Consider the following 26,148-nt stretch of genomic DNA (forward strand, 5'->3'; position numbering starts at 1 on the left):
CAAAGTTCTATAACGTTGGAGATAGGTGAACAAAGTTGAGAGACGTTAGATAGTTAATCCTAGTACATAAAAATGTATGCATTAATAAAATTGCAAGCATTATGATTTTTTTTAAATGCCATACTTAATTCAGGAAGGTATATTTTTACATTAGATGTGTTGAGTCATTGATCCAGTGTTTCTATACTGCTAAAAATGTTCTTTACAAATTCCTAGATGTAGCACGATATATATATATAATGTTAATATAATATATAATGTTAATATACTTTTTTATATATATATATATATATATATATATATTAGTGCGACATTAAATTAAGGATTTATACAAGATCATATTCACTTGACTATTAAACATTTTTTCATGGTATTTGGACTTAAATGTCTAATTTGTGGGAAACCAACATTAAACCATAGCTTTATGTATAACGAATAAGACAAACAGCACCACCTAAATGGATAATAACGCCCAATAGGGCTAATATAGATAAGGTGCAGGGAGACAAGGAGTCCCCACCAACTCCAAAAGAGTAATATAAAAGCCACCCTGCAATCAAAAATACTTAGTCAGAAATACTTAAAAATAGTATATATTACTCATGAGTGGAAAACTGTACAATGTAAGCATACAGTTAACAGCAATCAAACATAGTGAACAGGAAGGAAAAATAAAAAAATAATAACAATAATATTCACAAGTGTCAAGGGGGGGCTTGATACTTTTTTGTGAATATTATTACGTTAGTTTTCCTTCCCCCCTCCCCTTATTTTTCCCTATTCGTTTGTCCTTCCTGTTCACACTATGTTTGATTGCTCTGTTATCTGTATGCTTACATTGTAAAGTATTTCACTTTTATTCTCATATTTATGAGTAAAATATACTTTTTTGATTGCGGGGTTGCTATTTGTTTCAACACAGATTTATAATCTATAAGATCTGCTGAACAAATAATGTGTCTGCGTTGATATTAATAATCATTTTGTTATTGTGGCCTGAACATTGTTAGCGCCAAAAACGTTACTGATGAGTATAAACACCCCTCTGTACTCCAAAGCTTTTTTCTATTCTCTAGGATGAGGTTTTTTTTTGTAACCATTGGAAATGTTAAGTCATACTCAGTATTCATTTGCATTGCCACGTGGCCATTTTCCTTGGACTTCACATTGGTGAGAATTTCATATGGTAATATATATGGGACGCTTTTCTTTTCATTGTTATATTACTTCTAGTCCCTAGCACCGTTAGTGGTTATTATATTACTAATTTAAGTACTCATTATTTGCTTAGTCTGTTGCAGGCAGTTTGTCTTGTTGTAATATATATATATATATATATATATATATATATATATATATATATATATATATATATATATATATATATATATATATATATATATATATAGACCATACGATACCGGTTGCAAGAAGACACGTCTTCTATCAAATATAGAACATTTTTGATCTACTTACCTGCGTGCTGTCCCTTGATGTCGTGTTGCAACCGGTATCGTATGGTCTGTTATTGCTTTATGGGATAAGCACCAAAACTTATTTGGTTTTTCTTTGAAACACAAACGTCTGTGGTATTTTCTATTGCTAAAATCGGCGCTGTAGCTCACCGGTGTGAATAATAGAAGAGAATTTCCTCAATCAGTACGAAGACGGAAAGCTCCAGGAGGACCCAGTGGAATGTTGGAAGCTCTGTGCCGCAGGGATTCCCACGCCACTGCATGACCGGGTACATGAGAAGAACCATGGGCAAGGAGATGAAGAGCTGGTTGAAGAGCACAGTGAGCGCGGCCTGTCTGAGCTTGACATTGTCCACCTGGGAGCGGGGGGGATTGTAACACGGATAAGATGAGCACGGAGAGAGAACATGAGGTCATACAAGGTTTGGTGGGCAGGGGTAGACGTGCTGGGCAATGGGAAAGAGAAACGCTCGGAAGACACCGGATAGGGGTCATGAAATGAATGGGGAAGGGTTGTGGTCAGCATAAACTATTGGCAAATACTTTTAGGCGCGCAGCACAGAGCATATTGCAGGAGCAGCTCACAGCTACATACTCACTGGATTGTTCTTTCCGAGCTGGATGCGGTATCGGGTGATAAAGTTTGGCTTCCCAGTCAGATCGATAAGCATCAGGACAGCGTTGTAGACCCAGAAAGAGAGGCTGGGTATCATCATTGTGCCTGTAGGACAGATGGGAAATTTGGTATCCAGAATCCAGTTTGTTTTATTTTTGCAGGGACATTAAAATATGGCTGACGTGAATTTTTCTAAGAAATAGTATATAACTCATCTCATGTAAGTGTGCCCCAAGCAAACAAAGTACAGTATGTACGGAATAATTTGTAGACTTTATTGTGCTGTGTTATAAAACTAAACTTGAGTCCAAAATTGAAAAGCTGTCGCATCTTAAACTAGGAACCGCACATTAAATATTGAGATATATAATTTTGTACAAGTTATGTTGCTGTGAGACAAGGCTCCTTATTCTGCAACCTGTGATATTGCTGAACCTGTGCTACAGAATAAGGGACATTCCACATTGGCCGCTTCCAGCCAAAATTCCCTATTGAAGTCCATGGGGAAATTTCGGCCGAATTCGTCCACTAGATTAAGCCCCTAAGTCTTCACATGCTGCCAGTACAGATCCCCTTTCATGTACCTAACGGTTACGCAGAACTCTTGGAAATAATATTCCTTGTCAGGGTTACTCACCTAAACTGAACAAGACCAACTCGTTGCCACCAAACAAATCGTACACCTTCCCCCAATGTGCCTGCCAGAAGTCACCGGAGGCCCCCCAGAACCGCTGCAGGTGCCTGAGTCAAAAGAGAAGGCTGCTGTGAGAAAAGTAACAGAGGTCACCTTTGAGTACAAGGTGCTAGCGGGGGCTGATAGAGGAGGTAACACTTTTAAGCCAGGGACTCTTTTGGGACGGTGATCCCAAAAGACTTTAAGGGCGGGGGTGCCCAAAACTCTTCAACATTCCCTTCCGACATCTCAAACCCGCTTCCCTTTATATACGGAGTATAAGGCCGCACTTATAGTCCCGGCGACGGCGCGTCCAAACAAGTTTATTTAATCTGTCGCGTGCGCCTATAGTAGCCGCGACCGGGACGGCGCGATAAATCGCTGAAGTCAACGTAAATTGATTTTATTTCAGCAACCGCAGCGTGACAGCGGCACGGGAGCGGTAGGCCAATGAGGGCGAACCGCTCGCTGCCACACCCCCGCCATGCCCCCCGGTCACCGTCTCTTCTCTCCTACACTATAGGCAGAAATCGCTGCTATAACGGCAACGGATGACACCACGCCAGTGCGTCACCGGAACTACAAGCGCGGCCTAAAACCGGTAACTTAGATTGTCATCTTCGGTTGATCTGGAGATGGTGTACAACAGGGGGTCTCAGACTCTGTCCTCAAGGGCCTCCAACAGACAAGCTTTTATGGATATCCCTGCTTCAGAGGTGGCTCAATCAGTGGCTCGGTCTTTGACTGAGCCACCTGTGCTGAAGCAGGTATATCCACAAAAGCTGGCCTTAAGGACTGAGTTTGAGACCCCTGATGTACATTGTTACATAATGAGTTTTAATGCTGTCTATTTGCATTATACCATCTCTCTCTATCATTAAAAGATCACTTGTGAGCACATTCACAGGTCTTAGACAGGTCTGCAACCCTGCCTTTCACCATTATCACCTAGCATACCGTGCTTCCACTGCGGCAAGGGATTCTGGGAAATGACATGCAAATGAGCACAACGTGTCACCTTCTGCCTGAAATCCATTTTTACATGGAACCCTTAGAAGCGCATGCTTGCTGTACACACAGCTTTTAAGCACAGCATGGGATTAGATGCAAAGCCAGTGAAACCACTCACAGACGGCTGTTTTGACCTTTTGGGTCTCATGAGTGTAAGGCTGGTTGTACTGGCTCTGCAATTTTCAAGGCTGGGTAGGTTTACCATACTTTATATAAGATATGGTGGGTGAAAAAGGCGACAAAAAACCTCCACCGTATAGCATAAGTTTCAATGTAAAAATGGATGTCAGGCAAAAGGTGACACTGTGTGCTCATTTGCATGTCATTTCCCAGAATCCCTTGCTGCAGAGAAGCACTGTATGCTAGGTCAGGGGTGCGCAAACTGGAAAATGGGAGGTACTCTATTTTCGGGGGGGTGGGGGGATTGGCAGTTATAGAGGTCCCGCGCTCTCCCACCAGGCATTTAAATTAAATGTCGGGGCCCACGCGAGGCCTCTATAAACACACTTACCTTCCAGCAACGCGTCGTCATGGTAACCCGGCTTCAAATGACACTGCGGGGTGACGTTGCATGACCCCGCGCATCATTTAGGGTGGGGGGGGGGGCACGAGGCGCCGAGGTGAGCAAGCAGGGGTGCGCACAAGGAAAAGTTTGCGCTCCCCTGTGCTAGGTGATAATGGTGAAAGGCAGGGGTGCAGACCAGTCTAAGACATGTGAATGTGCTCACAAGGGATATTTTTATATGGTGGAGGTATAGCAAATGGAAATATTCCTGTATGCTCATTTGCATGTCTTAGACAGGTCTGCAACCCCGCCTTTCCCCATTCTCACCCATCACACAGCACTTCCACTGCAGCAAGGGATTCTGGGAAATGACATGCAAATGAGCACACAGTGCCACTTTTTGCTTCAAAATCATTTTTAACATGGTTCCATATATATATATATATATATGGTTGCAGACCTGTCTAAGACATGCAAATGAGCATACAGGAATATTTCCATTTGCTATATATATATATATATATATATATATATATATCAGGCTATTCAGTTTCCATTAGCGTCTTCATCATATTTAAGAAACTTGCATTTCTTACATTGGGCTGAATTATCATACATGGCAAGTAACATTATAATGTGTATGGTGACTCTCTAATGTCTTCATTTTAATGTGTTTTCTTTTTTTTTAATACACATTAAAGTTTACAGCTTTTTTGCAAGATGCCTCAATCTTCGCACGCTGCTGTAAAGTCCGCACTAATATTTGCTATGATCTATTATGACAATCTTCTGAGCTTGATCTCAATCATAGCCACTTACAGTAACTCGCTGATCTATGATCAATAACTTTATCTCCCTTTGCATGGTGCTTCCGTACACAACATATGGCCTTACTTACTAAGTTGTGTTAAGCTATGAGGCGCCATACAGCGCATTCATTTGAATTTATATATTGAATTTATATTAAGTGGCATTAAGCCCTAAGACATATTTTACAGCCCATTAATTAATAATAAAATAACTTTTTCATATACTGCTTTTTTCCCCAGTGGAACTCAAAGCGCTTCATAATTACAGTATGGTGTGCGGGACGCAGCATTTAGGAATTTTTACAGACACAGTCCCTGCCCAGGTGAGCTTACACTCTATGTTTTTGGTGCCTGAGGCACAGGAAGATAAAGTAATTTGCCCAAGGTCACAAGGAGCTGACACCGGGAATTGAACCAGGTTCCCCTGCTCCACACTCGTTATCAGAGTCCTTGCTTAGACTCACTGAGCTATTGCATTTGAATAGTACCAATAAAATATATATTTTTTTTAATATTAAAATGTGTAGGTATTATTTTCACTTGTCATATTTTTTAAATTATGATTTATGCAGTTGGGGAGGAGTTGCAGAAAAAAGGGGGTTCTTAGGGAGGTGGAAAGGGAATTAGGGAACACTGAAAAATAAGGGTGCCCAGAAAATGAAAACTAAAAACCACGATTATATAAATGGTACGAGAAACAAAATGCATCTTAACACATACTAGTCGGTCTTTAGGTTTTATTTTAAAAGTATTCCGAATATTATTCTGCTTTTCCTAGTCCTGCAGTCCAGACTCAGAGTACATTTTGTGCCTTTTTTTTCATTGGAAAGAAAGCCTGTAATAACCTATAAACAGGAATCACTAGGCCATTATTCACATAAGACTTCAGAGAAGCCACATATGCGTATACTGTACTGCGTTCACAGACCTGGTCAGGAAAACATTTTACTTCCTACAACTGAGTAAATAAACACACCTCATCCCATAAGCATCAGTGCCTGAAATAGGCTGACCGAAAAGTGGGGCAGAGAAACCGTTAATGATCTGAAATGTAACTTTGAAATGCCACATTATCAAGCAACAGGGAGTAAGTAGTATGACTGCACATTCTGAGGCCAGGTCCCCGCTGGCTACTGTGGCGGACGCTGCAAACTCCTGCTCTCAAGAAAATTGAGAGCAGGAGTCGCGATGGAGCGCTAGGCCACGCCCCCCCCGGCGGTTCAGCCAATGAGGGTGAACCTGCCGGGTGACGTCACGGCCACTCCCCCGTCACGCCCCCTCCTGTCTTTCCCCCTGCAGCTCACTGCAGACCGGGGGACTCGGCTGCACGCGCCGCCTGCCTCGCAGAAGCGCGTGCAGCGCAGGCAGCGGCAACGCGGCCTGAAGGTTGCAGACAAAAATGGCCGTCATGTGAAACCATTTATCAGAGATTTGATTACTTACAATCAGATTATACTTTGAGAATAAGTTGTAACTTTGTTTATATTATAATTACATTTACTTTAACTTGCTTGACTGATCTGCCAGGTTGTCCCATGTTATTGTTAGGACATGTCTTGGCAGCATTGTTACTCTTGGTGGGGAATAATACATCACGTCCTAATTGAAGATTAACATAATGAACTGCAGAACGATACCGAGCACCTACAAAAATTCCAACTTCTAAAGAAAATATAGATTACATGATACCTAAGAAAACAACCTTGCCAGGCCAGGAAAAGGATGCAAAATAAATGAGTGTCATGTTGGCCATGTACACTGTGTTTTATGCAGTGTACAAACTTCAAATCTGGTTTTGGTGAAATAGTCACAGAAGGTCAGAAACAGCTGGGTCTTGGTTTCAAATGATGTCCTTCGACATCAAAGACCAGAGCCTCCACTACAAGTAGACTTCTCTCATTGGCTTCTATGCTATATGCTCTCAATATGGCTTCCTTTTGAAGATCACTACCTAGAGCAAATTGGGAGCCATTGTTTCTGTTCCCGTGCTGACTTTTAGCCATCAATTCAGGCCTTTCCCTTATCCCATGCCGGACGCATTGTCCGACCCGCTTACCCGACGGTCACCGCCACCGATGTAACATGGGACCCGCAATCCGACGGTCCGCTAACCGACGGCGGTTTGTGGGACGCATTCCGGCGGATAAGCGAGAACTGCCTGGAATATTATTTTATCTTTTGTAAAGGGAAACAGCAGTGCTGTCACTCTCTCCCTCTTTCCACCACCTGAGACCTGCTGCCTCTAGGCGGTGCCTTACCTCCTTACCGCCTCGGGACGGGTCTCCCTACAGTACAAACCATCTTTTCCTACAGTTTGCAGCTTCTCTTTTGGTGGTTAGAAGAGGATAAAATACAGAAGCTGAAACGGTCATTACATTTGGGTCTTGAAAAGCGTTTGAGTTTTCCTGACACTGGGGACTTTAGAGAACTGAAAGTGTGTGTTCCTCCTCCAATATTATTTTAAATGGTACCATAATGCAGGGTGTACACTCACCATGTAACGGAGTTCCTGAAGGCAGCGAAGGTGAGGATACCAGTGCCCAGTACAAAGGCGGTCTTCTTTACCGAGTCCCATACCTGGCCACCCTGATGAAGGAAGCATAGAAGAGACTACCAAAGTCAAGGAATACTGTTGCATGGTGGAGGTGCAACATTGGGGATACAGAGTTGTAACATTGAGCACTAACAGAGAGGAACAGAGGTGAGGGTAAAAATGTACAGAAGCAGAATTGTGGGAGTATGGGGCAGTGAGGGGGTGAAGAGGTATAGGGTTGGGGTTCCAAAAATTGGCACAGACTTAGAGGTGCAGAGGTAGGACAGAGTTTAACAGTGATGAAGATGCAGACTTGAACTGCAATGCTGCCACCCGTAGATTGAAGCGGTGGGAGATCTACATTCCTGTTTTGGGGACAACTGTTACCTGACTGCGCCGTTCTGCAGGGCCAGAGGTTTCACCTTCTCCCATCTAAAAAAAACCAGACAAAAGCCACAACTGGTGACAGGCTGAAAGAGGACTTCATGATCAATAACAGGGATTTTTAATTCATAGGTAGAGATAGAGCCATAATTATTGCCTGCGGATGTGGTCTTGAACATATTACACACACTTTCTGTTTCTGCGATAGATTATGGTGCACCATTATATACACACGTCATGCTTATGAGTGCCCACTGACCTTGGAAATAGAACGTGTCAGAGCAAAAGATACGAGTTGGTTTTATAAATGGAAGAATCGTTGAATAGTTCTGCTGGTTTTCAGAATGCAGATAACATATTGTTTTAAGCCCTTACTAAGTTATGATGGAACAGCGGAACCTTAATTATTCGATCTAATGTGGAAAATTAAACAGCAAATCTGTTTTGTTGATGCATTTTTTAATTTTTTTTACCAGAAAAGCTTAAAAACCTTTTGAAATTTCTAAGGTGCTTTATAACTCAATTTACTGGAGGGGTCTCCCACACGTTTCTCAAGATAATGAAACAAATGGAACATTGTAATACATAACTTTCATACGCCTTTTCCATCCTCCGTTCTTGAAATCTGTGTTTTTCGGAAACGTTGTCACACACATGGCTTTTTACAGTAAAGTTTAGGTGAGTGGGTGTTTTGAAGATGGCTGAATCCTTAATTCCGATACTCAATGGAGCATACATGGAAATCCAGGATGGAGCCTTCTACTCCGCAGTCCCGTAAAACAGCTTTGGCCAAACTGGGTTGGGCACGCAGAGCCAAATAATCAAAGAAATTCTTAATTCCCTGTTTTTGTGCTGGGCTTCATATATGACACATACGTAAAAGAGAACTGGGGTGACCCTTACCTTCACCTTAAAGTCCACACCTCTGGGCTTTATCTCGGCAGGCAGAAAACTTTGCTCTGAAAGTGAAAGTTGTGATGCAGTTAATGATGAGGATCATGAGGACAACACTAGAGGAGTTATGACACTTAGAAAAGAAAAAGTGTAACCTTAAGGAAAAGATAACGCCTCTCAAAGTGCCCTCCACAATCTAAATGAAGCTTTTCATATTGCTTAACTTTACGGGTCACTGATAAACAAGTTGAGGAAAGTAGTACAGAGGGGAAGATGTGAGCTAACGATGACAGATCTCCAGCCCTAGGACAAGAACTCACGCCTATAAACACTATGTAAAGAGCTACAGGACAAAGTGGCAGGGGAGCTGAAAGTAGGAGTGTGAGGGTGCTGCAGCCCCCCTACGTTTCAACATAGAAGTGCAGAGCTTCTCTCTATTGCAATCTTTTTTTTTTTTTTTCCAAGTGGCTTGCGAAGACTTTCCATAGGTGCCATTTTGCACCAGAGATCACGCCACCAGTAAGAAGCAAAGAACAGGTTTTCCAGGTATGCCACGCGTGAGCCAGTCCTGAGGCCGCTGCTGAACCCTTAGCTGGGCTGCCTAGACATGACTAACTTCCCACAATAGCCCTAGCACCAAGTGTGGTCCCAAAGTTCAGACCCCCCCCCCCCAAACTTCCAGCAGTAAATGAAAAGCAATGGGAGTTATGGCAGTGACATTGAGATGGAGGTCACTGAATTAAATGTAACTTACAAAAAGATACTTCATTCAGCTGCTTATTCTTCATCAACGTTACACACCACATCAAATTATTTGGGCTATTTTCTGGGAAAGTCTCTAAAATCTGCCTCTTTACCCTGTTACTATCCTTCCATTTCATGTTTTGCCTATTTTTCTGTAAGCATGCTAACTACACTGTAATTTTTTTTGATTATTTCACATTTGGTGCTCCCTTCTATACACGAGAAGAACAAAGTAACAATGTGATCTAATTACAGACAGGTCACTCTATTGAATAGAGATATAAAGTGTGCAAAAGAGTGCTCAAGTACCCGGCCAATGATAATAATTTAGATCCAGAGTATACAGGCATAGGTGAATCAATATTCAATATTGTGAATCAATGTATCCATAAAGCAAATCCAATGGACAGGTAATCCCTGAAAACCAGGGGAGAGTGAAGTGAACCCCACCCCTCAGTTTCATTGGGAATGTCCGCTTAACTTGGAAAATGTAGTATTCCCAATCACCTCCTCTCAGTCTGGATAGACGTGCTGCTGCTGATGAAAGATCCAATTGCAAGTGAGGACTCCTTGATAAAGAACTTCCAGTGCGAAACGCGTAGGAGGTTATCCTCTATGCTTTGGTTACTCCATTAAACTTTTTTGGGGCATTTATTTGGATCCTCTCCTTGCTCCTTTTTGGCTGTGCTCTACTTCTCACTTGCAATTAAGTCTCTCTATTGATCAGCAGTGCCTTTTGATTATGCATTAATTCTGAATTTATATACTATATGGATCTGGTGCAAGAGCGCGTATACCACTCAAGCGTTTCTCTCTATTGATCAATATCATTTGGCTTCATTGATAATCAAATGCCATAGTCCCCAGAGGGATCCTTGTTCATGGCCTAGTATGGATCGAAATGTTGACTGCCTATAAAAGCCAAATGATAAGGGTAAATGCCTGTATCCGACACCAGTTTCATGGCCCTCTTGGAGAGGCAATTGTAAATTGTTTATCGGTGGGTGTCACAGGCGGTATGTGACTATATGGTTGAATTCAAGTCAATGGGCGTTAACCCTGGAACGGGTGTGGTAACCCGTACCGGCACTTAAACAATGTGACACGTAATGCTTTGAGGACATGTACGGAGTTCAGCGTCTTATAGAAAGTCTTAGTGTTTCTTTCTTCCCTTCCTTTGATTGTATGTTACTCTTCTGGAGTGCTGCCCCACCGTCATACGTTACAAGGGGAGTACAGCTACAATATTAGCTGTGTAGGTGAGTCAGTGAAAGAAGAATGTGTCCCAAGCAGCGTTATCTATCTATCTTGTATATCTGGGACACAAGCACACGTATAAAGCGGTTTGTTCTACATTGGAGGCACATGTCCATAGACTGCATGTTTTATTCATTAAAAAAAGCACATCTCTCATTAGCAGTGAGAGGTGCATAAGTCTTGGCCTCAAAAAAGTGCTTGTCAGGTTGTTTATAAAACTTTACACTCTCTGTAACCGGTACATGTGTCTGTATATGCAGATATCCCTGGCATTGTATATTATCAGTGACATGGCTCTGTAGTTCTAACTTTCCAGGCTTTGCACCCGTTCTTTCTAATCAGACACAGATGATCCTTTGCTTACCATAAAAATGCTCCAAACGGTCATATATAAAGATGCACTAACTCTTGAGCAATGAGAATTTGTATGCTGCTAGATATGTAAGTGATATTTGTATTTGCTCTATGCTGCACAGTGGAGGGTTTTTGTCACCTTTTTACCCACCCTAACTTATTCAATGTGTGGCTGTAACCTATCCCAGCTTAATACAGTAAGGCCCCGCTTCTCGGCGGTCCGCCAATACAGAGGTACCGAGAAGGGGGCTGCCGTGTCCGTGCATGCGCAGAAGAGGAAAGACGCTGAGTTCATGCATGCACAGAAGGGGGACGGCCTAGTTCACGCATGCGCTGAAGGGGGACGGCCAAGTTCACTCATGCGTAGAAGGGGGACGGCCGAGTCTGCGCATGCGCAGAAGGTGTAGGAGACACGGAAAATCGCCGGTGGACATAGCAAATGCTATGTTCCGCTTTTCTGCGATTTTCGCTTTCTGGCGGCGGCCTGGAACGGAACCCGCCGTATGAGTGGGGTCCTGCTGTATTGCAAAGCCAGGATAACCAGCCTCACACTGATGAGACCCAAACGGTTGAACCAGCTGTCTGTGAGTAGGCTAACTGGCTCTGCACTTCTTTAACCCAGGCTGTGCTTAAAAGCTGTGTAATGTGGCAGACATAAGTTTATAGGGCTTCATGTTAAAAGGGTTTTGAAGCAAAAGGGTTACACACTGTGCTCATTTGCATGTCATTTCCCAGAATCCCTGGCTGCAATGGAAGCATTGTATCCTAGGAGATAAAGGGGGAAAGCAGGGTTGCAGACCTGTCTGAGATGTGAATGTGCTCGCAATTGATATTTTTATTTGCTGCATGATGCTAGATAAACATCACATAATCTGCATAGTGGGAAATAGAGGTATGGTTATGGGGGATAATGAAACTCATTCACATAGGGACTTATTCATTCAAATGCAATAGTGTGATTGGGACACCACCACGCAGGAACTACCATTCAAGTCTAGGGGAGTTTCCGTGCAGGTAGTGCCCGATCGGCACCATCACACTTTAATGTATAACCCCCACCTTGATAATAACCAACACATGCAGTATTAGCACCTACTTATGAGCCAAACATCAGACTTCCAATCATATCTGGACATACTGCAACAGAAGTGTCTCATGATTAAAGAAGTTAAGAAGGTCAAAAAGGTGTACAGATTTCGGTCTCATATACAGTATTTGCATGGAGCTGTACTGTACTATTACTGAGCACTAGGAAGCAGCATATTGAAGAGGGGTCTTGGAGATGCAGAAACTTTCCATGTAAACCCCGACCGATCAAAAGTCAAATCGTGTAAATATGTGTGCAGAAATAATCTCTTATAATCTTCATGCAATGCAAAGAATGCAGCCCCCTGAGACTTGGCAGTGTGAGGATACACACATTAGAGATACTCAGTTATACTCTGCACAGTTGCTCTATGTGTATAATGGAGAAAGCAAAGTTTTTTTTCTGGGGGGAAGCTTTCTATGTATCAATGCATGTACAGTATGCACCACAGCACAGTACAAATGGAGTAGCATACCTAATCTGATTTAGGGTGGGGGTAAAGGGGCTACATATGGATAAATAAATATTGAAAAAGTATCATGTTTTTGTGTCATTTGTTTGATCAGGTTATCTTTATCTATTATTAGAACTTAGATTAAGATCTAATAACATTTAGCTTTCAAATATCTGAAATATGTGAAAATCCTAAGGGGTTCACAAACTTTCTCGCCTCTGTATATTAGGAAGATCTTTTATTTGATCTGAATCTCTTGAAATGCCAATACCATACATACATAACGTTTAAATGTGTCATCACAGGTTTTAAACTCTTAGGCCGCACTCATAGTGACGGCAACAGAGACGTCGCGGCAAAACAAATGCATTGACGCAGTCGTGTGCGCTTATAGTAAGCGCGACGCGACGGCGTGGTCGCGATCGCTGGAAGTAATTTCAATTAGATTTTTCCAGCAACCGCAGCGTGACGTCAGCATCGCCGTCGTGTCGCTGTCGCCGTCACTATAAGCGCGGCCAAAGCATGGGGTCTCAACTCGTGCCCTCAAGAAACCCCCCTCCCCCTGGATTGGGCGAGTTAACCAGTAACAGACTTTCATAAATAATCCTCTAAATAGATATATTTATTAAGGTGCACTAACCGTCATTACTTATTTATAGGTATACACGTATACATGTGAAAAGTGCAATGCCCTCTATTCTAAAAAGAAATTAGGGCTAAACGTTCTAGTGAAATAGCCTCAATTGTTCAATATTCACTATTTCGCTTAAGTGGTAAGAGAGCAGCCATGAATTTTTTTTACATTTTTTTTTGTCAATGTGTTGGTTTTTTTTTTTGTTTGTTTTTAAAGTTTCAGCAAAATTCTAAAGCAAAGTAAACGAATTTAAGTTCAAATGCAACACCCATTGACTTTTTAGCGTGAAGCAAACTAGTTGCAAAACTTTTGGATCCAAGCAAACTTTTTTGGGAACTAAAAAGGGTGAAATGTGCTCGTTCAGCAGCTATCCACCTGCATGTCTGATACTGTGATGTTTCCCATATCGAGAACAGTTATAAGGGTAATCAGGGTCTTTTCATTACAAAACTGACAAATTATCCGTATCAAAAGCTGTACATTTTTTTTTTTTTTAAAGAAACAAAATTAATTTTCTTTGATTTTTTTCTTTACTAGATAAATCAGGTGCCGTTTTGGAGACTTTGATAAACAGTCCCCAGTGTGTCCCTGTCACCACTACTACAGGCAGAGAAACGGCCTCAGCTATTTCACCTTCTAAAGAACCTATTCAGTAAGGCTGTGTCAATGGTGAGCGCGCAACGTCGCTCGCGCCTTTTAGCTGCAGGGATTTTGTTGCCTGGGTAGACGTGACGGGGGGGGAGGGGCGTGGCCGTGACGTCACAGAGCAGGTTTGCCCTCATTGGGCGAACCGCTCATGTGACCCAGCCGTTGCGCGGCAGAAACACATTTCATTTGTCTTCTCGGGGAGCGCGCATGCCGGTGCTTTCACATCGCGTGCGCTATCGCGCGCTCTAAGGACAGCATCACAGAGGCACTGCATTTTGATCGCGCCGCGATAACCATGGACACGGCCTAAGCGTTAGGGGTTGAAGCCGGAAAAAAGGCACTCCCTTCCCTTTTCCTAATGTTACTTTTAAGTCTGAAGCGCTTATTCCCATTATGTGTGTAGCCAGGTACCCCCTGGGCTACTAATTTCCCTGCCTAACACATACGTCCTGGTAACAGCGCAGGCAGTGTTAGGGTTAAATCTAGGCCCTGCTGCAGTAACAAGCTCCCTAGAGTGACAGGGAGGGGGTGTGCCTAAGGCTTGGGCCATGGTACAGCAGACCGTGCCTTAAGGGAGTGTTCGCGTCCATGCTGCGTGCGGGCGGAAAGCTCAAACTGATTTCTTGGCACGACAGGCCGGTCACGTGAGCGGTTCGACCAATGAGGGCGAACCAGCTCCGTGACACCCCTCGGCACGCCCCGTCCTCCATGGCCAGGTAAGTGCCCGCTCACTGACCAGCCTCCGCACGCCTCTACACGGGTGAAGGACCATGGCCCCAGCCTAAGGCCTACACACCGGGGCTAAGATCGGGGACACTCCCCTGGTAACAAAAAGGGGCCGCAGCCCAAATTCAGTGTTCACTGTCTTTCTCACTCCTCACTCCTCAGTGTGTTCCATCCTGTGCTGGACCAGGGACCTGGTTCCAGGCCTTCCCTCCCGCAGGGGAGTGGAAGCAACTACCCCATACTCCACCAGGGAGTGTGGGAGATAAGGAGAGACTCCTTGGGCCTAAGCTCCTGGGGTTGACTCCAGGGACACAGAGAAGATGTTGCTGTGTATGTTGATGAATGCTGTGAGACCAGAATAAAGACCACCGTTATGTTTTACTCCTGCCTGAGGCTGCAGCCTTTCAGAGGGAGGGAAAGAGGTTTTCCTGCAGGGACTGCACCGATATCTCTGATAGGCCCTGTGGGAATGAAGGCGCTGCACCAAAGATGAGAGCTACAGATCCGAGAGCCTGTCCTGTCTATCGCCACTAATACCGGCGGACACTCAGAATCCTGTAAGCCTAACAGGTGAGCAGCACTACACCCGGTAACCAGAACCGAATCTCCCTTAGGGTGGGGGGGAAAGGGGTTACATGTGTTATAATCTTATGTCCTGTCTATTACTGCGGTGAAGCGCTATATAAATAAAGATAAACATACATACTTTATTGTAACAATTCGACTTTGTTGAAGTGTATGACAGTGCTCAATCTAAAAATCAGTGAGACTGCTTAAATAACGGAGACTTTATTTCTCAGGCCTGTTTCTGTTTTTGCCTCCTAAAGATTCAGATTTGGGACCAGATGTAGTTAGCGTTGCTAAGCAACAAGGCACCTTCTAAAGACTGCCATATAATGCCTTACTACTTAGCACTACACCTAGGGTGACCACCCGTCCCCCTTTTGCCGGTACAGTCCCGGTTTTTCGGGAGCTGTACCGATTTTCTGTGTGTAACGGCTCCTGGCTCTTCTGCGCGGTGTTTCCCCCCCTCTGCCCGCCCGGGGGGATAGGAGGTGGGTTTTTTATCCTTTGTCTCCTGTCCTGGTGCTCCCTTCCCCCTCCCCCCCCCCTGTCCCCTTGGTTCGGGAGATGGGCGCGGGGGCTGGCAGTGGTGGCTGCGCGGTGTTCCCCCATTCTGCCCCGGGAGCCCGTGGCTGCCCTCCGGGGGAGGGGGGGCGGCGGCAGTTTACCTTTGTGTCCCGGCGCTCCTATCCCCCCCCCCCCCCCCTAGGTGCGGGAGATGGGCGCGGGGGTGGGTGCAAGGGGAGGTGGAGAGCCACCTGCTCGTGGCTGCCTCTGTACTCCAGTCTGTGTGTGTGTGTGTGTGTACCAGTGTGTGTGTGTGTGTACCAGTGTGTGTGTGTACCAGTGTGTGTATGTACCAGTGTGTGTGTGTGTGTGTGTGTGTGTACCAGTGTGTGTGTGTGTGTGTACCTGTGTGTGTGTGTGTGTGTGTGTGTGTACCAGTGTGTGTGTGTGTGTGTGTGTGTGTACCAGTGTGTGTGTGTGTGTGTGTACCAGTGTGTGTGTGTGTGTGTGTGTACCAGTGTGTGTGTGTACCTGTGTGTGTGTGTGTGTGTGTGTGTGTACCAGTGTGTGTGTGTACCAGTGTGTGTGTACCAGTGTGTGTGTGTACCAGTGTGTGTGTGTGTACCAGTGTGTGTGTGTGTGTACCAGTGTGTGTGTGTGTGTGTGTGTGTGTACCAGTGTGTGTGTGTGTACCAGTGTGTGTGTGTACCAGTGTGTGTGTGTACCAGTGTGTGTGTACCAGTGTGTGTGTGTGTACCAGTGTGTGTGTGTACCAGTGTGTGTGTGTGTGTACCAGTGTGTGTGTGTGTACCTGTGTGTGTGTACCAGTGTGTGTGTGTGTACCAGTGTGTGTGTGTACCAGTGTGTGTGTGTGTACCAGTGTGTGTGTGTGTGTGTGTGTACCAGTGTGTGTGTGTGTGTGTGTACCAGTGTGTGTGTGTGTGTGTGTGTACCAGTGTGTGTGTGTGTGTACCCGTGTCTGTCTCCCCCTCTCCCTCCCCCTCTCCCCCTCTCCCCCTCACCCTCTCCCTCTCTGTCCCTCTCCCTTTCTGTCCCTCTCTCTCTCTCTGTCTCTGTCTCTCTCACCCTCTGTCTCTCTCACCCTCTGTCTCTGTCTCTCTCACCCTCTGTCTCTCTCACCCTCTGTCACCTTCTCTCTCTCTCTCTGTCACCCTCTCTCTCTCTGTCACCCTCTCTCTCTCTCTCACTCACCCTCTGTCTCTCTCACCCTCTGTCTCTCTCACCCTCTGTCTCTCTCACCCTCTGTCTCTCTCACCCTCTGTCTCTCTCACCCCCTGTCTCTCTCACCCTCTGTCTCTCTCACCCTCTGTCTCTCTCACCCTCTCTCTCTCACCCTCTGTCTCTCTCACCCTCTGTCTCTCTCACCCTCTGTCTCTCTCACCCTCTGTCTCTCTCACCCTCTCTCTGCCTCTCACCCTCTCTCTGCCTCTCTCACCCTCTCTCTGCCTCTCTCACCCTCTCTCTGTCTCTGTCACCCACTCTCTGTCTCTCTCACCCTCTCTCTCTGTCTCTCTCACCCTCTCTCTCTGTCTCTCTCACCCTCTCTCTCTGTCTCTCTCACCCTCTCTCTCTGTCTCTCTCACCCTCTCTCTCTGTCTCTCTCACCCTCTCTCTCTGTCTCTCTCACCCTCTCTCTCTGTCTCTCTCACCCTCTCTCTGTCTCTCACCCTCCCTGTCTTATTTTAACTGCCGTATACCTACACCGAAGTAACCTACCCTTCTTTCTTCCAGATCTGACTCAAGTTTCACACGGGAGACCTCGAAAGACAGGTAGGGAACACCTCCCCTCCAGTATAGTACCTTGAGGGACTGCGGATCAGGTAAGATCCCAGCTGCTTTAGAAATTGTGAAGAGGGGGCATCCAGACACTGGTTAAGGGGTTCAGAATCATTCACATCTGGGTTTTTTTTGTTCGATTAGTGAGGTCAACACACACACACACAACTATGTAACAAAGACTAATGGTCGTAAGTATAAGTGTACTACAATAAATAAACTGTTATGTAAAAAAAAAAATGTCCCGGTTTTTCATTTTCAAAATCTGGTCACCCTAACTACACCGTTAATATGATATGAAATGGGTGGGCGGGGGGAGCAGCGCACAAAACCAGCACAGTGTTTATCAGAGAAAATAATCCCAATGTGAGTTTTTCCTTTGATAAATCCGGTACAATTCTCTTGCACTGGTTCTGTCCCAGTTTTTAAAGCTGCAGTTCAAGCTGCTGTTTTTAAAATATATATATATATATATTTTTTTTTCCCCCATTCAATATGTGTATCAATACAATCTGCACACTGACAAGTGATTAGCTAAGCTGCAGATCGATACGTTCTCCTGTAATCGATCGCTTGCTCCGGGTTATTTAATTGAGTTCTTGCACAGCATTCTGGGCAATGTAGTCCCGGAATATGATTGACTGGGCAGTTACTAGATTCAATTGGTGCATTGCTAGAGAGAGGGCGGGGTTCAAGAGCCAGAGCCTATCAGAAGGGGAATGCTTCCTACATTAGAAAAATTAAAAATGTCTTTAAAACATTTTTTTTTTAAAGTGCTACAAGTATTTTCTCATACAGTAGTACAGAACTGATTTATTAAAAAAAAAAAAAAAAACACACATATAGGATATTGCTTTAACTGCTGCTTTAAGCCCGGAGACTTTTATAAATAAACTCCTTAGCCCCTGGTTACAAAGGTACTTTGAACGTTTAAAATAGTAAATATAAAAATGATTTAGTGTAAAAGTGTGTTTTTCGGTGTATCGTATTGTTTTTTTCCTGTATTGTAATGTCGTTGCTTAAAACTTGTAAACCCAATTTAAAAAAAACCTATATATATATAAAAAATAAATAGTAAACCTGTTTGCATGTTACGTTTATTTGCTCACAGGGAAAGCTTCTCATCTTATCCAGATCCACGCGCAAAAACAAGTACAATGTGCAGTGCGCACATATTAGTAATGTCTTCATATCACAGCCATAAAGTACTTCCAGATAAGTACAGAGGAATACTAATCTCCTTGTTTTGGGAGGGGGGGGGGGGTGAGAATGCCCTGTGCACTGCAGAAAGTGAATTGTTTTAATTAGCAGTCACCATGATTTTATTATTTTTCCTTTTTTTTTTGTAAACTGTATGTGACGGTGAGGGGGTAACCTGGCTCACTAATAAAGGTTAAGCCCACTTGGTTGCCCCTGGGCTGTGTTTGGGGGTCCTAGAGTGTCAGCTCTTGGACCTGCCTGTTGTACATGTACTGCTATGCAATGTATGTAAAATGTTCAACCATAAGGATAAGGGGGCAAGCTATCCCCAGAACAGTACAGGGGTCCCTACTCTCAGGGGGATGCCCAGTAACACTGGCCCTGGTATAGGGGGTTCAGGGGGTACTCCAGTCAGGTATAAGACTATGAAGCTTTTATTAAAATAAAGAGTGTAAGGGATAGGGTTAGTGGGGATGAAACAGGCCAAGTTTTCACACTATCCCTCACACCAATAGACTTACTACATTTTAGTAAGAAAATGTATAAAGTATATTTTATTAAACTGATAGGTTTAAAATGTAGTATACTCATACATTGTAACATAAGCTGGGTCTTTATACTGCAGGACCCCACAGGGGGCTGATGAGGTACCAGGGTGTGGTGCCATTAAGGCCCGTAATATAGTGGGCGCGCGTGCCTGTGCGAACGCTCGTGCATGTGACGCACACTTTGTGTGTACGGTCCGTGCTGCTGTGAGCGACAGGCTTGGAAGGATACTTTGTGTGTGTCGCTGGGTAGCTGTCTCTCTGTGTGTTTGTCACTGGGAAGCAGTGTGTGTGCGTGCGCGCGCGCGCATGCGTGTCTTGTACTCTTAATGTATTATCCATATCTTTCAGTCTGTATTCTTTCTCTCTGTCTTGCCCTCCTTTTCTTCTCCTCCCTGGGTTCATGACTTTCTTCCTCTTTTCTCTCCACTATACAGTATGCCTGTCTTCTGCCTCTATGCAGAGAGAGTAATTAGAGTCAATGGAGCTTTTCTCCTCACTCCACACTTCCCAACTTCTAAACACTGTCCTAACAGAGCTAGAGGTAATGATTCCCTTCTGGTTGCAGTAGATCGTTAGCCTGGAGCACTCTACATTATACATGGTTTGCTAGTTTACTCCAAGAAAACTCCTTTCAGTGAGCTAGAAACCAGGGTCATATACAGGCAGAGGATTCGGTGCAATATCAATATCTGAACCTGAGAAAAGATGCTTCTGAAGACATCACATATGAACCCGATTGAGGTTAAAACTACAAGAATCCCGAATCAGGATGACCCCCTCTCATCGCGTGGATTTAAAAAAAATTTAAAAAGACATGCGAGATTAAATTATTTATTAACATTATGCAACTTTGATACAGACACACAGACACACATATATATATACACACACACACACACACACACACACACAGCGCCGCGGTAGCAGCGCAAAAACATATTTTTCATAGTCTTCCCCTCGATCGGCCGGCTCCACGCTCACTGCCGTGCGCGCAGCCCTAGCATAGAATGGGTGGCTAACCACAGCCAATTGTGAGTGCCGCGCGCGCACGGCGCAGAAAGCGCACCCACTATATTACGGGCATAAGTCTGCCCCTGAGTCCGTACATCAAAGTAACACGTGTGGCCAGGAGTGTGAACAGCCATGCAGGATGGCTGAGTTAAGTGCCAAGTCCTGGGATGATTACAGGCCATCCTGGCAAGTGGTCACCTCCCTAGACTGAGAGGCACCTGGCCTCTGCATGACAAGTAGGCAAGATGGCGATTTTCGCACATGCCCCTTTGCTATGCTGAAGCTCAGGTGCCAGCCGTTGCAAGACTGGCAAACATGTGAATGGCTAGCAGTAAAGTCCCCACGCATGTGGGTTGGCAGTAATGCTGTGGGACTGACTTTGCAAATGTTATAAAAAAAAGTTAGTAGCCAGCCCAGGAAAGAGATCACAAGACAGATCCAAGTTGAGTTGTGACTCCAAGCCCAAAGAAGCCTTGCGGAGCTAGCAAGGAAACGGCTGCAGGACTGCAGAGCAGAATATTTTCCAAGTCCTACTTTCAGCACCATTTCCAACGGACTTGTTAAAGACTTAATTTTGGTCAAGGAAGTTTAGTTTTTCAGCCCAAAACCCCAGTAAGTGTGTTTACTCCTGTATTATTGTAATTCACTGTGTGTATGTCTGTTTCCAAGAAATAAACACAATTTATTTTACATTTTGATTTTGCTCAATGATATGATCCCAGGATAAAGGTGTAAGTACCTGGTCTCCCGTGATACTGTACCTGAACCAAGGGGTCCCCCGGAGCTGTACCCGTGGTCTCCTGATCTCATGGGATCCCACAGTTCTGTAGACGCTTGAAGGTTTTATACATGCCTCTTTAAGACAAATAAACTACAATTATGGTTGCGGAGTCACCCACAGAAAGTTGTGACGCCATCTCCCTATGATGCTAAAGCTTTCTATTGGCTGTCAGACCTAGGCTGACCCAGACTTTTTTTTGTCCAGTGGAGGAATTGATTATATCTCAGGAAGCAAAGGGTCCACAGAGGTTGGGGGAACCATGTATCATCTCCGAAGGACTTTCCAACCAGTCTATGCAAGTCCTCAGGGGTCTGCTGCAACTGATGGCTTGTGGGGCAGTGAAGACTAAAACCAACATAGTTTATCAAGAACTTTTTCAAATACCATAGTATATGGAGTACTAAAATGTCGATATGCCCCTGTGACAGGACAGTATCACAACAGGCTGACGATTACAGCGTACCAACAATATATGTATTCATGAGCCAGTCCAGCTTTTCCCTTTATCTGAGCTACTGAGGGTACAGAACACATCTGCCTGGCTGCTCAGATAATCTGATTTTATCAATAAAAACAGCTTTGGAGAGAGCAGGAAGAGCGTAAGTAAATATAAAAAAACATGGCATTCAGCACGGAGTCTGCTAAAAGTCTGGGGCTGACGGGCTACTCAAACTCTGGCTATGGAGGAATAAACATGCTGGCAAACTTCCAGCTGCATTTGAGGGACAGTCTGTGATATAGGAGTGAGTACCTGCTGGTGTGTGGCCCTTCTCTTGTATGGATAAGGGTCCCAGTCTTCTCCAACTCAACCTCCCTGTAAAGAGGGCTCGCAGACCCGGATACGCTACTCTACACCTGGGGCTGACCCCCACCCTGGAGGGCCTGTGCAGACATATCTCCCCTTTAAGGAGGACGGTGTCTGGATTATGTAAAAACACTTGGAATTTATTTGTCTCCAGAGAATTCTGGGCCAGTGTGTGTGTTCCGTCTCTCCGATTACTACCCCAACATTTTACCCTTCTGACTTCAGCAGTAGTAATATGGAATCTCCCCCCGATATTTAATATTGCTTTTATTTCTGAAAGCTTGGCATTATTGTCCTTTTTTTTCCAACACATTTTAAATAAAAAATAATACACAAGACATATAGAATTTGGTATCACTCAGAGTGGGCCCAAGACATACCCAACGTAGGCTTTGCCTCTCACAATGAAGATAATAATGTGTTCTTTTATTGAGGTCTCCTGTCAGGTGTGTACATGTGGGTTATGGTGTATATGTGCCATGTTTAACTTATGCTCCAATACATTGTATGTATGACAGAAGCTGGCATTACATGAGAACTAGGTAGAATGGGGGCAATGGGCCCAATTCCATTATGCCATTAGGTTTGCATTAAATTCTATATGTATTAAGGCATTTTAGCCTTAAATCAACACTAAGATTCATTGTCCAATTATGTCAACGTATCAACATAATAATAACTTTATTTCATATAGCGCCTTTGTCCCAATGGGACTCAAAGCGCTTCACAATTACAGTATAACGCACGGTACGTAGCACATAGGAATTTTTTTACAAACATAGTCCTTGCCCAGATGAGCTTACAATCTACAGGGAGATAACGTGACTTGCTCAAGGTCACAAGGAGCTGACAGCCGGAATTGAACCAGGTTCCCCTGCTTCAGTGTCAGGTTGCAGTCAGTGTCTTGATTCACTGAGCCGCTCCTTCTCCCTAAGGTATGTTGCACACACCTTGCCCAAGCGCTTTGGCTGATGCTCCTCAAATTGCAAGCTAAAGTGGCCAATTGGGCCTTTTCCACACCTCCTCAAATTGCAAACTAAAGCGTTTGGGCAAGAATAAGGCCCCATCTTCTAAAGAGATGCATCAAATTCTGTTTCACTGTACTGTACTTCGACTCGGCAAGGCCTGAGGAAGTGTAACCACTGCTGCCTAATGTTCTCCATCAAATATGACAACACATTTAATAAAAAGCTGCTTACATTTAAGTCAACTGGGAGCATAAAATCATCTTGTCTGATTTCATCTTTATACAGCAAATAAAAATACCACTTGTGGTGCATTTGCATGTCTCCGACAGATCTGCAAGCCCATCTTTGCCCTTTATCGCTTAGCAAACAGTGCTTCCACTGCAGCCGGGGATTCTGGGTAATGACATGCAAATGAGCACTCAATCATTAGCCTTATAACCAGATTCAAGAATCCAATTTGTATATAGACACTTAGGCCCAGATCCACAAAAGCGGGCTAAGCTTTAGCACGACTCGACTCCTATTCATATGAATCGGAGGAAAGCCGTGCTGAAGCTTAGCACCTTTTTGTGGCTCTGGGCCTTAGGCTGTGGCCCCAGTGCCTGGGCTGCAGGCGCACCCGCGAGGCTGGCGGCGTGTGCAGCCGATTCCCCTGGTCTGCAGTGAGCTGCAGGGGGAAAGACAGGAGGGGCGTGGCTGTGACATCACCCGGCAGGTTCGCCCTCATTGGCTGAACCGCCGGGGTGTGTGGCCTAGCGCTCCGTCACGAGTCGTGCTCTCAATTCTCTTGAGAGCAGTAGTTTCTCTCGGCGCAGCGGCTGCCCCTCGCAGCGGGCCCGGCCCCATTGTGGGGCGGCTCTTGTGCCTGCAGCGTCCGCCGCAGCGTCCGCCACAGCGGGCGCTCCAGTAGCCAGCGGGCACTCAGCCTTAGGGAGAGGAGTTTTGCCATCAGTGTATCCATAAATAATACTAATATTCTTCGAGCACTGCCTCAAATAATATGACTATAAACGTATTCTAAAAAATAAACATTTAAAAATATCAAACGCAAGTTGGGCAAAATACAAAGAAAGAACAAACTAAGGTAGTAAAATCACAGATCAGTAACTTGCAGAGCACACATGAAACCCTAGAGCTAGAGGAATAGAAAAGTGGTAAGAACACCAATTTTTTTTTTTTTAAGTGGGCAAACCCAGTTAAAAGCCCCCAAATCTACAAATAGTGCGACTCAACACTGGAGGTGCTTCCAGGTCCCTATCCTGTAAGAATTAAAAGTGTGGGGGGGGGGGGGGGGGAGGAGGGGGGAGTGTGATGCTTAAAATTTCCCAGACAGAACAATGGGGGGTGGGGGGGGGGGGATCTTACTCCGATGACCAATAGAAATCTGGGACTTCATTGCGGTGCATCTTTTATTATTTTCTGTACTGCTTAAAATAAAAAACATATCTGTGGTCCACGAAGTTCAGAATACCCCAGATCTGATAATGTAGAAAACATTCATTTTCTTATATGTGGCAACTGCTGCTTCAGCACACTACGCCGCTGAGCTTGCCTGCGACAGATCTCAAGCCGTCTATGCACAATTCCTTTTTCCAAGCTCTTTCCTGATTTGGTGAATATATATATATTTTTTTTGGTGTAAAGTTTAGAGCACATTTCACACTTTTGATACCGACCTTCTATGCTGATCTCTATGGCCATGCTCAACGCTATCTAAGGCTGAGATTATTGTCCGTGCGATGGCGCACGCGCGCTTTGAGAACAAATTGCAGAATCGCTATGAGGCCGCCGCAAGTGTGCGTGCACAACAGAGATCGGTGGTGCGACTGCGTTTTGAAAAAAAAAAAACATTTTTGGCTTTTCAAGCGACGGCCGCGTCACGTGAGCGGTTAAGCCAATCACGGTGAACCACGTCCGCCACGCCACCCCATCGCGTCCCCAATCGCTTCCAGCTGAATTCACACATCGCTCGGACGAGAGGCGCCCGCGATGCAATGAGGAGCACGCAGACTATAATCTCAGCCTTACATCCCCACCCCTAAACCTCAATAGATCCAGCTGTGTGGCTGGACCATAACCCACCCTGTGGCATACTGCGTCCCACTTTGTGCAGCCACTTTTACCTTTTGTTTCAACATTGTCCCTTATTCCCTCTAACTCAGGGGTGCACAAACTTTTTCTATTGCACCCCTCTGCCTGCTCTCCCCCCCTGCTGGCGCCCACCCCCTTACCATGTCTCTGACGTCTAATGACGCTGCGGGGTCATGTAACCACACGACGTCATTTGATGCCACGTTTCCATGGCGACACGTCGCCCGAAGCCGTCCGAGACAAGGTAAGGGACTTACAGAGGCCTCGCACGGACCCCCGGCCTTTAATAATGTATTATAATATGCTTGCATTTACCGACCTGGCAGATATATTATTGCACAGAGAACGTAAAGGAGCATCACAGACTGATAGTAATAATAGCGTGGCAAATAAGTGCGCTGTACGTGTAATCGCTCCAATAACCACTCGCTGGCATGCAAAGTTGACGCAAAAGGCATTCATGCAGTGGTGTTATAACAGGAAATTGAGCGTCTGAGCATCCAGCAAACAGCCTCGGGATTGCAACCCTTGCTACAAACACTCAGTATCAATGTCCAGTGCTCACCTGCCTCTTCGCTGCTGCTCCCCCCAGATTCCCTCTGCCTGCTGTTCCTGCGTGTTCTGCCTCTCACTGGGACAAGCAGCTGCTCTTTAGTATTGTTTTGCATGTGACAGTCTCCCAAGCAGCTCACAGGCTCCACCTTTCTGTGATGCTGTGCCAAAGTGCACACAATACTGGACTCTGGAACACCCCTTAAAAAGTGCCGTCCCTCCTAGGATCAGCATGAGCCAATGTCAGTGACATGTTTAAGAGGCTGAAGTCTGCCTAACTGATGCCCTTTTTACCCCTCCCCAAAAAATCTGACAATTACAGCGTGTATGTATATTGTAAATATAGATTTCATTTTAAGTTGCTTTGTAAACATGACAAGCTGGGACGCTGGGTTTGCTTTTGTCTGGCTCCCTTTTGTGTGATGTCTCTGTGCATTGAATAAGGCAACCCCCACCCCCCCTTTTTTTTCCCTCTTCATCTTTATTGGCTGCCTGGCATAAACAGGGTGGGATATGGGGT

The 26,148-nt window shown here is 44.8% G+C and overlaps 1 protein-coding gene across 2 annotated transcripts in view; it reads right to left on the bottom strand.

Annotated features, from left to right (window-relative positions):
- Window positions 1-25,793, bottom strand: part of FAXDC2 (fatty acid hydroxylase domain containing 2) — a 33,233-nt gene extending 7,440 nt beyond the window's left edge. The window contains exons 1-7 of one of the 2 annotated variants that reach the window (XM_075602156.1): window positions 25,642-25,793; window positions 8,910-8,965; window positions 8,010-8,054; window positions 7,584-7,675; window positions 2,729-2,832; window positions 2,075-2,196; window positions 1,626-1,831 (exon numbers count right to left, since the gene is read on the bottom strand). In XM_075602156.1, coding sequence (XP_075458271.1) covers window positions 1,626-1,831; window positions 2,075-2,196; window positions 2,729-2,832; window positions 7,584-7,675; window positions 8,010-8,054; window positions 8,910-8,965; window positions 25,642-25,744 — 728 coding nt within the window. In that variant the 5' untranslated portion in view covers window positions 25,745-25,793. The remainder of the gene's footprint in view (window positions 1-1,625; window positions 1,832-2,074; window positions 2,197-2,728; window positions 2,833-7,583; window positions 7,676-8,009; window positions 8,055-8,909; window positions 8,966-25,641) is intronic. The other variant, XM_075602157.1, reaches the window with a different exon arrangement.
- Window positions 25,794-26,148: the final 355 nt, after the last annotated feature.

The sequence above is a fragment of the Ascaphus truei genome, chromosome 5 (genome assembly GCF_040206685.1).
Source record: "Ascaphus truei isolate aAscTru1 chromosome 5, aAscTru1.hap1, whole genome shotgun sequence".
In the NCBI taxonomy this organism is placed as follows: Eukaryota; Metazoa; Chordata; class Amphibia; order Anura; family Ascaphidae; genus Ascaphus; species Ascaphus truei.